General features: G+C 45.6%; 1 protein-coding gene across 6 annotated transcripts in view; it reads right to left on the bottom strand.

Annotated features, from left to right (window-relative positions):
- The window catches only part of LOC308591108 (uncharacterized protein C1orf159), a 32937-nt gene that overhangs the window by 11927 nt on the left and 5320 nt on the right, over window positions 1–15690 (bottom strand). For 2 of the 6 annotated variants that reach the window (XM_081201709.1, XM_081201710.1), the window contains one exon: window positions 3705–3795. The exons of 3 other annotated variants lie outside the window; for them this stretch is intronic. In XM_081201709.1, coding sequence (XP_081057835.1) covers window positions 3705–3795 — 91 coding nt within the window. Of the gene's footprint in view, window positions 1–3704; window positions 3796–3936; window positions 4213–15690 lie in introns of those variants that run through there. One more of the 6 variants, XM_081201711.1, reaches the window with a different exon arrangement.

Below are 15690 nucleotides of genomic sequence, written 5' to 3'. Positions count from 1 at the left end.
GAGATTGATGGTCCAATGATCTGACTCGGTAGAAGGCAGCTTCCTATGCATAACCCTAACCCTGTGCCAGAGTGTCACAAACTCCCAGCTTGGGCCACTGGGTCTGACTGGCCAACCATGCTATAGAAATAGGGTCCACACACTCTGAAACGGCCCATCCAAAATGGCACCTGAAGACATGCGGAGAACCAGAGGAAGCAGGAGTAAGGGGTTCAGCGAACTTTCAGAACACGCAAGCAGAGCATGAGTGGAAGATTATGCTTTTCCAATGTTCACTGGGTGCACGCGAAAGTGCCAACCCAACAACAACACGCCAGCTCTTCTTCAGGCACAAATGCTGTGACGAGAAGGCGGATGCCATATATTTCTTGTCAACAACATGCATGACATTTTGAAACAAGGGATGAGGTTGTGGAGGAGGGTGCATGTTTGCACGGACGCACACTCACTCTCTCTCTCTCACACACACACACACGTTGGCAAGGGAGCTGCTCCTTTCTGGAATATGCAGAGATGCGCCCAGACAGTCATGACAGACAGTATCTATAAACCATATGTATCCTTTTTGCTATTTGACAGGAAACTGGCCTAAGATCTCTCCATAAAACTGTTCCTTGAAGGGTTCAGAAAAGTGAAGCTTCCACCACTGAAGATCCTTGCTAATTATTAATTAGCATGCTTCTTAAAAAGTAGCTTTATGGAGCTGGAGCCAAGGAAATTTCCAATGACATGAGAAACTCCAATTACTAAGAAACCTGCCACTGAGCTTGGCGAGACAACTTCGGGGAACGTGGCCCTTTCAAGTGAGCCGTCAAGGTCTCTTCAGGCAAGCCTTTTTATGACTAAGGTGCTGCCCGATTGCCAAGCTCTTTGTTTGCTTCTCTCCCTTGACAATGGTTTATTGCTATCGCTGCAACTTTATTGGTACTTCCCCAACCCCACTTTAACAGTAACCTGACGCCAGAACAATTGCGGAAAAGCAGGCTATGAAATTTGCCGACTAAATAAATAATAATTTCATTTAGACACAGCACCTGCCACTGGCACTGTGCGTTGAATTTTAAGCGGGGACTAAGCTGCTTTGTGGAAATACTATAGCCTGTTTCACAGATAAAAATTACAAATGAAAAAATTGCTATCTCAAATGTCTCTTGCTTCAGATGGGTGAAATGGCAACCTTGGGCAGTGGGGCATACCAGTGGTGGGTGGGCACCAGAGGCAAACATGGGCATAACAAGGGATGAGAAACTTGTAGAGTAGGCAACATCCTCCCCCCATCTACACCTACACCTCTCCAGTGGTCAACAAGAGGCAAGCAAGAGGATCACCCAGTTCGAGGGCACATTCTAGCCACACAAAAGCACTTGAGGCAGGTACAGATCAGAAGCGGTGAGGGGTGTGGCCTAGGAAGAGAGGGTGTGGCCTGAGAAGGAGGCGTAGCTTGGGAGCGTCTCCAGGACCAGACAGAGAGAACTGCATTTTAACCCGAGGACTTCAGCTTCCAAACTCCTGGTCTGGATGAGACAACAATCTGTTCTGGGTTCTTAGTCAAGATAGAGCAGATCTTGGGAAGTAGTCCCTATTCATAATCTAGCTCATTTATACTCCACTTAAAAAAAGCCACAAACCCCACGACAACAATTAAATCAAGATTTTAAAATAATTTAAGGCCCAAATACAACCTCAATGAAAATCACTCCTGGCTTAGCAGTGAGTCCAGCATGGTTTAAATAGCCGAAGGCAGATTATGAACCTTAGATCTCTTGCAGGAAAGAACTGCTCAGCTGCAGTTCCTCTCCCAAGACCCCACCTCTGGTAACCCTGACCTTCAGAGGTGAAATGGGTGGCTGGATAGAAAAAGGCATTTGTAAAAGATCTTAACACGCCAGGCAGGTTTGTCTGGGAGGAGGAGGTATTCTGGACCCAGACAGTTTAGGGCTTTCAGAAAAGGTTAGATCGAACCCTTTTTGAGTTGTATCTGGAAGCAACTTGATAACAACCTGGTGAGATCGTGAGGCGTTGCTATGAACGGCTATCCTCTTACCGGGAACGGGATTTTCTTCAGCGAAAGAGGGCAGGTTTTTCTAAAATTAGACTACAAGCTTGCAGCTCACGGAATACTTCTGTTACTGTACAGTACAAGTAACCCACCCTCCTCTTCCTTGGAGGCTCTAAATCAAGATGAATATGATGAGTCACCCACAAACAAACAGGTAAAGGAGATTAAAAGCACACATGGGGGAAAGAGTGTATCACTCAGCCTTGATCGGCTTTGTAAATCAAACCTGTAATGATTGGGGCAGGCTTCATCCATCTGGTGGAAGGACAGAAGGGGAGGAGGACACAGAACGGCACACTCAGAAAGCATAATATGGATTACTTTTACAGATGTGCAGGCTAGGTTGCTCTGTTTCAGAGGAGAAAGGTTCCCCACTTTGCAGTTATAAATGACGAGTGTGCAAATGCTGTCCTATATATATATTTTAAAATAATCCTGTAATAAGGACATCTGGACTGCAAGAACTGTATAAAGCAGTGGTAGTCAACGTGCTGCCCTCCACGTTGCTAGACTACACCTGCCATCAGCTTCAGCTAGTATGGCCCAAGGCCAGGGATTATAGGAGCTGCAGCCAAACAACATCTGGAGAGTCAGCTCCCCCTAGAATAAAGCATGCAAAGCCAGCCGATTTGCAGAGATCTACATATGTTGAATAGTTTAATACTGTTTCTAACCAGTAATGGGGCAGGAGAGATGGTAGAAGCTGGCCCATTAGGACAAATGCGGGGGGGGGGCACTGCCTGCCTTCTTAATATCAGCCAGTCCAGGGATGGCCCTGGCAGTCAGCTTTATCCTCCTCAGTCTCAGATGCGACCCGTGTAGAACTCAGCAGGGAGGAGAAGGATGGGGTCAAAATCAGAATCAGGTAGCTCTGCCTGCCATTGGCTGCATTTGCACCTGTCACTGGTTCTGGCTCCACCCACTGTTGGGCTCCCTACCTTACACCCTCCTCGTCCTGATGGACACCAGCCACCACCGCAAACAGGTGAACAGATGGCTATGCACAAAACCAAGTCCCTGCTTCCCCTACCCTAGATGTCATGCATAGCTCACATCTGGCTTTTGGAAACTTACCACGCAATGCTTGCCAGCTTTCAACCATATATCAATGGCTTATACCAACCTGGTTAAAAAGAACTGGCATCCTCCCGCATGATCTAATATTTACAAGTGCATGCCTGAGAGGTGCATTCTTAAAAGAAGGGCTCCTCCTTCACTTACACATAGCAGAGACTACTCTAATGTAGAGATGGGAAACCTCTGACCCTCCAGATGTTAGACTCCAATCCCCATGTGTCCCAGTGATCACTGCCAAAGGACAGGGTTCTGGCCTATCAAAAACTGGCATGTCACAGATATCCCCACCCTGGCTCTAAGATGTTGCTTGCTGTGACTGGCACATTTGCCAGGCACATTTTGCACCTGGCTATTGGCCACTTGTGACCAAGTGACGATGCCCAGGTGCCAGGATGGTGCCCGACTTCTCCATCATCTGGAGGTGCATGCCTGGGGATCCTTGGATCTTGACTGTTTTCACACACTAGCAGAGGTCACCGTGTTTCTCGGATTCTGGATAGGCAACAGGACTCAAAGGCTAGAACTAGCCTTGTTTTTAGAGGTTTTTAATTCAGTGCGAAATACATACCAAACTGTCAGAGGATTTGCTGTTTACTTCTACCCCAAGAACAGTTAGGAGGAGAACACATGGCACAGCCATACTAAATAAGGAGGGAAGTCTAAAAGAAAGAAAGAAAGAAAGAAAGAGAAATAGTTCAGCTGCAGAGAAGGTACAAAGAGCTCCCATAATCCCCACTTCACACCAGAATCGTGGACCAAAGATCTCAAGGGGGTGGGTGGGGGGAAAGCAGGCACCTTACCTTGTTTTTCATTTTAAAAAATGGTGCTAATTTGGAGACATTCAGGATTGTCACTGCTACTGCAGTAGGACAAGCTTCTGCTCATGCAAGACATGTGTGGTTGCTAAGAAACTGGGAGCCTTATCAGTTGGGCTCAAAGCAGAGCCTGTTCCACACCCGGAATCAATGAGGTTGCAGATGGGAACAGCAACTGCCTGGCACCGTCGCCGATAAAAACCTCATTGGGAGCAGAAAGCAACTGGGTGCAGCACTCAGCTATACCAGATCAATACGAGACAGAGAGAGAAAATGACCAAAAACAGAAATGGCTTTTCAGACAGCACACACAACACACTCAGCCTGTCCTCCCTCCCAGCCAGGAGACAGACCTGAAGACTTTACAGAAGTTTGCACTTCAGATTACAAACTGCAGCAGCTTTGCTCAGCCTTGCTGAGCTGGTGCACAAGTCTCAACATGGACGTTAAGCAGATTTTAGCGAGCTCAGTCAGCCACACCTGGAAACACAAGAAGCTGCCTTATGCCAAGGTCCAGCTTTGTCCTTCCAGCCCTGGACTGTTTGCTCTGACTGGTGGGGGATGCTGGAGACTGATAACTGGGAGCTTTCGCATGAAAAACAGGCACACGACGACTGGGATGCTGCCATGTTGGTGGCCTCCTAACTCTCTTCTGGTTCACAGACGCCTGCCAGCCTAGTTGTCAGGACCAGGAGGCAAATTTCCACCTGCCATTAAGAAGCAGGCAAATGGCTGTTTACAAGGCCTGAGAATCCCCTGCCTTTGCTTTCACAGGCAGTACCAATTAAATGTTAATTGCTCTGAAGGACCCAAGAGAGAAAAGTTTCCCTAGACTTTGCTAATTATATGCATTCACCTCCCAGCTTAGTCTCAGCAATTCATCTATCAGAAGCAGCGCCTGGTTCTTGATTAGGCCAGAGGCCCACCTAGTTCATCATCCTGATCTTACCAGTGGCCAACCAGACGCCCAGAACAAGCCCGTAAGCCAGACCCAAGCACCACAGCTCTCTCCCCACCCAAGATTCCCAGAAAATGGCATTCAGATGCAATGGGCAGATATCGAATCAGGGGGACATGGGAACCCTGACTTCTCAAGGGTACACAGAGGATAAAGAGACAACCCAAATGAAAGTTCCACATTAAGTACTTTGCACAGTGCACATGAATACGTGGCATTTACAAGGTAGTAAGCTATGCCTATTCTTTCTGAACTACTTGGAAAGGCTTTGCATCTTAAGGGGAGACGGAAGAGGAGATTTGGGAGGGCTGGGTCAACTTTTGCTTTTGCCCTTTCTTAACTTAACTGACCTTACAGTCTTGTTTGGAGGCAATAATGGGTATGTGAGGATAATATTGTGTGTGTCTGTGCTTGTGTGAGAGAAGACTATGCTATCAGGCGCTTCTTAAAAGATGGGCGAGATAAAATAAAATTCCATTAATGAAGCCTTACTGTACCAGCAAGATGCTCAATGTTATTTTAAAACCCCAGTATGGATTTTATTTGGAATGCTTCTATATGGCTCCCCCAAGGCTCTCAAAGCTGCTCCACAAAAGATTATTGGAATAAAATCAAAGCCACATTTTAAAGTCTGGTATAAGAGATACAAACATGGCAGCCCTATGGTGCCATGATTATTCAGGTGGCATTTGCTGCCCTCATTCTTTGCCCTCATTCAACATTTGACCTCTGCCTGCTTGGCAGCAGAGCCCACAGACAACCTCCAAGGCAAGGAAGTGGGGAGGCTGAGCGGCTGAAACTCGCTCAGTCCATGATGAACGAAAGTCTAGGAAATAAAAACTTTAGGAAAGCGCTACGACACTATCAAGATCTAGTGTATCAGCTCGGGGTGGAAGTCACCATTCTCCGTGTGACCTCTTTCTGGTGCATGGGAGAAGGCCAGTGGCGACTACAAGTCACGAATGCCATGCTCTGCCTTCGTGGTTGGAGGCAGTAATGCTTCTAATACCAATACTGGAAATGGCAAGAGAGGAGTGAGGTCTTGTGCCCAGGTCCTTCTTGTGGTTTCCCCACAAGCATCTGACTGGCTATTGTGACAATAGGATGCTGTGCCATTGGCTTGATCCAGCAGCCTCTTCTTGTGTTGTTAGGCTTTTTTAAAAGAAGAGGAAGAAGAAGATTCTTTTCCTTCCACCCTATGCCATGAGTAACATAAACTGAATTGCCATCCAGTAAAATTTTGTTTGCTAATAACTTGTGTGAACCTATTTATGAGGCTGTTATTAAGTTCTAATTTTATATTCACAAACTGAGAAGCTCCCAGGAACATAAAAGCAATCTTGGCCAGATTCAAAAGGAAGGCGGAGAGGGAACAAAATCTAAAAAGGAAGCCACACCATCTAAACAGAACAAATTGGGTTTTTGATAAATCAAGATTAGGGAAAAATGCTTCTCTTAAGTGATAATTGGATGCTTCCACCCCTCTTTTGCCCCTGTCTTCATCCTTAGAAGATGAAGCATTCCCTTTATCTCCCAAAACTTCACTAAATTTAGCTTGCTGAGCTCAAGGAAGGAATAAACATTCTTCATCCATCATCTTCCTCGTAACCAGCCCTGCCTACTCACTTCTAGGAGTTCTGACACATCAAGGGGGTGATACAGGCATATTAAAAAGAGGGAGATGGGAAAACCTGAAAAAAGACGACGTGCAGAGCTACTGTTCTTGTGCCTAAACCAAACAGAGATATCAAAGCTTGTACTCCATCAAAGTCCAATGCTTTTCATGCTTTTGACATTTGGAGCGTCTAAAGGAGACATGTACAAGTTTAGATTGCGGGCCCTTCGGAGACTTGTTCCTTTCACAAAGAAGAAAGGAAGAAATTGTTGTTACCTGATATAGCTAACTGCCTGGGGTTAAGCCAAATCTATAAACTCAAATAAATGGTGCATCCCAGAGACAACCGTTTGTGACGATTTCATCACATTCCTTTTAAGTCAGAGGGCCGCCTAAAGATTCAGGCCAAGCACCTAGTTTGGAATGTTTCCATTATAAAATGTGAACAATGGTTGCTCCACTAGTGTTTCATTGCCAGGGGGACGGAAGCGCCTGCAGATGAAAGGAAGATCCAAGTTGGCGGATTCATCTCTTCATTATCAGAAACAGTCAGAGCCCATCACACATTCTGTCCCCTTCCTCTGGAAGGAACAGATGGAACCTGGAACATGTTAACTATCAGGGACCAGAAATGAGAGATCACACCTACCTACTTTTCCCTATTGTACCCGACTGCTGGATTTTAACTGTCGTAAGCCAAATCTTGCCCAAAAATCAATGTATAAATTTAATAAATAAATCCCGAGGTACTGGCTGGGTGAGTGCCATACTGCTGCTGAATCCCACTGGCTGCTTCGTGGCCACTGTTTCCTTACAATGCCCAGCAGGTCCTGGGGAGCCATGGAAGAAAGGGCTGAGCCAAGGACAAGATGGAAGAGCATGAAGAGGCCCGGCAAGATAGAAGGGAGTTCATGAGATCCCTCTTGCAAACAACACATAAGATTAAGCCTTCCGCAGATGGCTTACCAGGTCCTGTGAGCCATTTAAGTGATGGCTCTGAAGTTTTAAATACACCTGGAAAATTAAAAGTTGCCCAATACTGAGCTAAGCCACTGGTCTACTACAGAGACAGGAAGTGGATCTCCAGGGTTTCAGACAGGGGACAGGGCAAGCCCTACCCACAGATAACAGGGACTGAATTTGAAAGGGGATCAGAAAAGAATGTGTTTTTCAGGTCCCAGATTCATTCTTAACAGGAGATGCCAGAAATTTGGCCAGATGGCAGGCGACGCGAGAGACCTCTTTGCCCAAGATCCAAGAGAGAAATTGTCAGAGTAATTCTGGGCTAGGTGCACAAATAGCCTGACTTGCTTTAGGTTGCTTCCAATGCTCCTGTGCTTTGCCAACGTTGGCTGATGTGACAGCAACAGGCAGTCTCTGTATTTGAAGCTGGGTGGTGCTGTGGGTTAAACCACAGAGCCTAGGGCTTGCCGATCAGAAGGTCGGCGTTTCAAATCCCCGCGACGGGGTGAGCTCCTGTTGCTTGGTCCCTGCTTCTACCAACCCAGCAGTTCAAAAGCACATCAAAGTGCAAGTAGATAAATAGGTACCGCTCCAGTGGGAAGATAAAAGGCATTTCCATGCGCTGCTCTGGTTCGCCAGAAGCGGCTTAGTCATGCTTGCCACATGACCCGGAAGCTGTACACCGGCTCCATTGGCCAGTAAAGCAAGATGAGCGCCGCAACCCCAGAGTCGTCCGTGACTGGACCTAATGGTCAGGGGTCCCTTTACCTTTACCTTTAATGTTTGTTCACAACAGCTACTATCCTAATTGGTAAATGGGTTGATACAGTGCAATTGAAATGTTCAAGCCAACAAAACACACCATAGCCCACCTTCCTACTTCCAGTGACAAAGTGTATTAAATAACTGTTGCTTTTTCTTTAAGCGACTCCGGCTTCTCTAAAAATGTGGAGATTGTTTCCTCAAGATGTTAAAAAAAAGAAGAGATCGGCAAAGAGAAGAGCGGCTCTGTTTACAATCATTTGCTAACACATCCATCATCATCGTGGTTACTTTGCGCAAGCTGCCACCGGCCCTTGCTTCATTTGCGGCAGAGAACCTGAAGAGGCTTGTTTGAACAAGCATGCTCACCACTCATCCAAAAGCATCTATCTTTAGCAACATACGACAAAAAATCCCTCGAAGCCACGGCATGTGTAATCTATGTAACTAACTGCTGTTGGAATGACCGATGCACCGTCAACAATCAGACTCACTGGTTTGAGCTAGAAACCTCCCTTTCCCAGCCTCAATGCTCATAATGGCACTTATCAACCAGACAATGAATTTACGAGCAGCAGCTTTTCATAGCTGCAAATTATTATACTAAAAATTGGGATATCTGCCCCAAGGCTGTTTCACCAAGGACAGGACACTGGATTTATCTGCATTTGCAGAAGAACTGATATGCCTCTCTCTTTGACTGAACTGTTTTGTGTTTTTCACTCTGTTGGAGCTTATCTTTTGTTAAGGGACATGTTAATTGCTGGTGGACCAGCATGCCTACTGGAACTGCTCAAGGTCAGCTTGGCCTCAAGATTCACTTCACAGCATCATACTGGATAAATCCAATGAGAGGGCTCCTTAGAACGTATTGAACACTTCCAGAGTGATCAAAGGGCTTTGATATACACAATTCTCAGTCATTCTTACCTCACACCTATGGAGTCAATAGTCCAGTCAGTTTCTCAGCAGTTCTGTGCCTCAGAGGGCAGATGCCCTTTTTAAAGCTTCCCCCCAATGGAGCCAGATTCCAGATTACTTTGTAGCCTGGGATAAGGAAATGGAGCCTGTTTTATGGCACCCAAAGCAGCCTCTTCTAGCTAACCCTCGGATCTTGACAAAGGGATAGGGCCGCTGTTCTATCACCTCCTGTGGGAAAGGCTGTAAGCTCGGTGGTAGAGCATTTGCCTTGAATGCTGAAGATTGCATTTTCAATCCCAGCATCACCAGGTGGGGCTGGGAGAGACTTCTTGCTTGGAGCGCTGCAAACAGTCAATGCAGACTAGATGGCTATGGACCAGGACTGAACTAGACGGCCCAATGGTCCAACTCAGCATAAGGCAGCTTCCTAGGTTTCCCTTTATAAATACTACTTGGGAAGCAGCCAGGATGTACCATGAGGTCTCCAGGACCTGCAAACAGGCCAGCAACTTCTCCTTTGTCACCAAACCCAGTTGGCCACAAATCCAGCCTGTTTCTTCCCAGTAGTTTCAACATTGGTAGTTTGTCCTCTTACTTGCTCTCAGGGGTGCCGACTTGCCCCCCCCCCCGATTGTGGGTGCCCAGTGGCACCTGTGATGTAACATGATGCCATGACATCATGTTACATTGGTGCCACAGCAGCACTTCCAGGACCTTGGAGGTCATGTTGGACGCCTTGCGAGACCTCTGATGTCCCTTCCGGTTTCTACCAGTAGTCACTTCTGAGGCTTTGCATGTAGAAAGTGGAAGTCGTATCAGAGCCCCGTGGTGTGGGTGTGGAGCACCTACCAAAAATTTGTGTGCACCCTGGCACACAGGGACCCCTAGATTGGCACTAGTGCTGGCTGTCATCTTGGTTTGACTCACCAACTCCCCAGGTAGGTTCCCATACCCAGCAAAGAAGTCAGGGACTATGGAGGCCAAGAGATAGCAGCGTACCCAAGAACAACAAATAAACGTATAGTAGATTTATGATTGAAACGGGAGACTTGATGGACCATGGTTAAGCTCCAAGCACCATGCAGACAGAAAACATTGCCATTATTATTTATTAATTTATAGACTGCACCACTCTAAACTGGAGTAGTATATATACTGTGTATATGCTGTCCCAGTTATTCAGGGACCTATCCCAGGGGCCTTTCACAACACACAGGCAAGAGGTGCGACGTTCCCAACTGAGCCTATTTACTCACCCCAAGAGAAAAATGGCAGGATCTCCCTCAAACGTTACAGTTGTTCAGCAAAACACAACGCACACAAGGTTACAGTTATTCTGCTATGCTAAGCAATCCTTCCTCCCCCTCCTAAAGTAGGTTTCGGTGATAGTGGCTGTAAAGATATCTAATGCTTCAGTATTTAAGCAGATTAAAATAAAGAGAAGACTGTCAAAGCAGGATATTAACTAGGATTGTGGCTCAAACAATGGTCTTTGAAGGCTCATCTATTAGGAGCAGACAAAAGGCACAATTCATTTGACTTGAAAAATAGCTGTTATTACCACCAGATTTTAAACTTGTTATTTAGCTGGAATTAAGCTGAAAATGAATCCTTTATGCACAAATCTCGATTCAGACCATCAGTAAAGCATCTTGGGCTGGCATGCTCCCCCCCCCCCCCGACACCCCCGCAACACACTCTCTCACTCCATTCTCAGTGGCTCTAACCACACTTTTGCTGAGACATCTGGATCCAGCAATAATGGCTTGCAAGTCCACTTCAAAACCATGATTTGGAGGTTAATGCTAACCACAGTTCACCCTGCTCAGACACCACAGCAAGCTATGCTTACAACAACGTGCAAATGGAGAATGAAACTAGTCCACCAAAACGGGGAAATTCACAAGCCTATGGCTTGCTCCCAATCCTTTAAACGAAACTCAGCACAAGTTGCTTCCTCACTGGCACTATTAAACCACAAACCCACCCACCCCAAGCTTCTAACCTTACAGCAAAATTGGTACTATATGCCACGATAAGCTGAGTTTCTTCTGGACACAGTACAAAAAGCACCAGCAAGCTAACTCTAGCCATCACCAGTTGCATCCAACTGCAGCCTTATCTGCTCAAGCTATGTCGGTGTGCAAGAAAACACCATAAGCCACAAACAGGAAGAGCACTGACAGTTCTCTTTCTCTTTCTCTTTCTCAAGCTCTGGGAGGAAGACCTTTCATTGCCTACAGACAGCCACCCAATCTTAAACAACTCCTAAACCACAATAATACTACAACCAGACTTAACACGGACACTGGCACCAGAGCCTGCAATAAACCCAGATGCCAACTTTGCTGCCACATACACCCGGACAACACCATTACTGGCCCCAACAACATCACACATACCATCTCGGGACTATTTAATTGCTCATCGTCTAACATTGTGTATGCCATCAAATGCCAACAGTGTCCTTCAGCTCTCTATATTGGACAAACAGGCCAAACCTTACGCCAAAGAATAAACGGACATAAATCTGACATCAAGAATCACAAAACAGAGAAACCAGTAGGAGAACACTTCAATCTCCCAGGACATTCTATACAAGATCTCAAAGTAGCTGTTTTACTACAAAGGAATTTCAGAAATAGACTGGAAAGAGAAGCTGCTGAATTGCAACTCATTACCAAACTTAAAACAATGGAGAGACCTGGTCTGAACAGAGACATTGGATTCTTATCTCATTATACATGACTAAACCATTTCTCACCTTCCCACCCCTTGCCTTTTCCTGTAAGACCTATTACAGTCGTTAAGAGTCGTCAACAGGCTCATCAAGCTCATCTCAGCTATCTGCCAATCTCCGATTCCCACCACCCTTCTGAGTAATACCCCTCCCCACCTTCTCTATATATAGAAGGATCTGGCAACTTCTGTTTCAGTGTATCTGAAGAAGTGTGCATGCACACGAAAGCTTATACCAAGAACTAACTTAGTTGGTCTTTAAGGTGCTACAGGAAGGAATTTTTTTATTTTGAGGAAGAGCACTAGTCAAGTATTTCAGTGTTTCTCAACCCAAATGAGCTTGGGGTGAGGTTTCCCGAGTTCATTGCGCCTTTTGTGTTCTCCTGCCCCTCTGCCAGCATCTTTCCTCACAAGTGACAATGCAGAGATCCTGGCAGACAGGCAGGTCCATACAAGCTGTGGGAAGCCAGGACTTGTGGACTGGACATGAATCTCAATAATGGCACTAGAGGAACAGAGCAGGATGTTTCTGAACCCTCCCTAAAGAGAGACATTAAAATAAAGCAACAGGCTTGCAAGAACAATGCTCTTCCCTAATCAGGTGTGGACAGGGCAGTTGGGATGCAGTGATGGCGGCAAGTTTGGAAGCAATAGGCTTCAGCTAGACTGCTAAGTGGGAAACCATATAACACCGACATCACCAGAGCTGAGAAAAGGGTGTTAGCTGCTGATTTGCTCCAGAGCCAAGTTTAAAGGTACTGCTGGCAACTTTCAAGGCCATACACAGATTGGGACCACGTTATCTGAAACAGTGGCTCCACCTGTGTAGATCTACCTGCACACCACAGTGATCAGAAGAAGCCCTCTTGGTCCTGCCTCATCCTGCTGATCTTTATCTAATGGCCACTTGGAGACAGGCTCTCTCCGCTGGCACCCCCTTTGCAGAATGGACTCTCTCTCGATATCCAGCTGACAAAAGATATATTTCATTGAATAAAATATTGACTAGCAAAAACTCCTCTTCAGTTAGATTTTCCTGGGCCTTTGTTACATTTTACCAGTTTTTACTGGCCCTTAGATACCGCAGATGCAATTTTAAAGAACCGTAATGCTGTTTCATATGTTTTAGACCAGAGGATTATCTGCTGGAAAGGTTTATATTCTGCCAGGAGTATGCAGGATATTAAGAGTACATGTTTCCACAATGATGAATTTATGTCTGTTTTAAACTTTTTTTGGTATGGTTTTATGTATTTTTCATGTAAGTTGCTTTGATTCATTTATGAAATAGTATCCAAATATTTTTCTAAAAACAAACAAGTTTTGTTGCACACCACATTGTTAACTTCTGGTTTAAAAGCAGCGTATAAATTATTTTAGAAATAGATATATTTAACCGGCCTGTGCCTTTGGAAGGAGAGGAGGAAGGCGCCACCCACCTCAAGGTCCTATTCCTCACTGGAACTTTATTCACACATACTTTTCATAGCATCCTGTGCCAGGAGTGCCAACCTGAATAAAATATTGGGGGGGGGGGCGAGAGCCAGGTAAGCCCCACCCCACAAAATCGATCACATGACACGGTGCATGCACACCATTTGAATGGCAATGCCCATCAACTTTGGGGGGACCCAGTCCTATTAAATATTTCATTGGGGGAACTGAAGCCCCCTTGGCCCCTAGGAGTTGGCTCCTGTGTCCTGTGCTCTCACATCTCAGGTTGCCCCACAGCTCCTACTTTCAGCCCCCACAAGGGGGGGGGGAATCACATCATCAAAACCATCGCAACCTTCTTCTCTCAAACTTTTCATTGTCATTCCTTAACCTTCGTCCTTCTATTCAGAATTCATCACCTTCGACAATTAGACCAGCTTCTGCTTCACCTTAAATGTCAACTGTGTCGTCTTTCTTCTCTCCACTCACAAATCCAACACAGTCTGCTTGTCACTTTACCTTCAATCTCCCACTTTAAAGCTCAACTTCTCTGTGAAGTCATTCCACACAAACCCTTAGTTTTTGTAAGAGATGTGGGGGGCACTAAGACCACATATGGGTAACGGAACAGTATGCATATATATATCCTCCCCCTCCGTTGACTTTTCAATTTTTAATCTGTAAAAGTGCCATGCACAGTGATGGCATAATAATGGCATGCATTTTACACAGCAGGATCACAGAGTTACACTCGTGTCCTGTTTGTGGGCTTCTGGTAAATCACTCTAAGAAAGCTGGACTAGATAGGCCTTTAACCTGTTCTCGTGCACAATGGCTTTCTGGCTATATCTGAGAAGCACAGGCTCTTGTGGGTCACTTTTTAAAACCCACACGCCCTCACATAGGGGTGAGTGGGAAATGGAAGTAGGAAAACGGATATAAATTAGGGTCACTAACAGAATAGCATCTTAGGCTGTAAAACGTGACATGCAGGAGTCGATAAAACCTGCTGCTAAGAGCAGAATAGAAAGCAATAAAATTGGCAGCAAATGGTTTTTGTTTTTTTTTACAGTTATTTTAAAAAGTTCAGAAGTTGCAAGGAAAGTCAAAGAAAGAAGAATGTACAGGTCCACCCCATTATCCAAGATAGTGCCCGGAGTAATGAGGTTTCTGGGGCCCAGGCAAAAAAAAAAAAAAAAAAGTCAGTAAGGTTGTTTCGGAAGTCTTGAAGAAAGCATTGCAGCAGACAATAGAAACCCAAGGCTTGACTACTGGGAGCATGAACACCACCTTTGCACTTCAGGGCTTTCTCATTAGCAGAACCTGGTCCACTTTGTGTGAAATAAAGGTTCAAAATAATAGAGTAAATGTAGGGCAGATCCTCAAACCCTTTTCAATTCCTGAGCTTTCGAACACACACAGTCAATGTGTTCTCAAAATTTTCCAGGGCTGACAGTAGACAGTTTTGTATCTTAAAGGAAGAGTTATATATCTCTCTCTCCCTCACACACACTGCAGAAAGAGGAATGTCAGACTTTCTGTAGAATTCACTGCCTAAAGCAACTACAGTGGTACATACACTTCAGGTTACATACGCTTCAGGTTACAGATTCCACTAACCCAGAAATGGTACCTCGGGTTAAGAACTTTGCTTCAGGATGAGAACGGAAATCGTGCTCCAGCGGCACAGAGGCAGCAGGAGGCCCCATTAGCTAAAGTGGTGCTTCAGGTTAAGAAGAGTTTCAGGTTAAGAATGGACCTCCAGAACGAATTAAGTACTTAACCCGAGGTACCACTGTACTTCATGCTAAGGTCTACAGTGAACAGTGCCATTTATTTCACCAAGTTCTAACCCTTAAGGTTGTGATCAGAGTGTAGAGCCTCAGCAATCTGTGTTGGAAATTTGGTCACCATATCCTAGGTGCATCCAGCAAGACACAGGAAGCTGCCTTATACAGAGTCAAGAGACTATTGGTTCACCAGCTCAATACTGTCTGCACTGACTGGCATCAACTCTCCAGGTTTCAGACTGGAGGCTCTCCCAGCTGTAACTGGAGATGCTGGGGATTGAACTTGGAACCTTCTGCATGCAAGGCAGATTTCCTACCACTGAGCTACTGTCCTTCCCCAAAGAATGTTCCCATGGCTCTGCCATTGTTTCAGGGCAGCTAGGTCTCTCTGCTAAGTTTCTAGACAAGAACACACGTAAGACTGACAGGGCTTTACTTGCCAAAGCACAGTGAGATGACTCAGCCATTGGCATTTTGGAAACTTCTAGCATCTGGAGAAGGGGTCATCCCCCCTTTTTTACAGTTGGGCAATAGTTGCACAGCCTGCTCTGCTGGTA

The sequence above is a fragment of the Podarcis bocagei genome (assembly GCF_964188305.1).
Source record: "Podarcis bocagei genome assembly, chromosome: 7".
In the NCBI taxonomy this organism is placed as follows: domain Eukaryota; kingdom Metazoa; phylum Chordata; class Lepidosauria; order Squamata; family Lacertidae; genus Podarcis; species Podarcis bocagei.
This window is presented reverse-complemented; position numbering and strand designations above follow the sequence as displayed.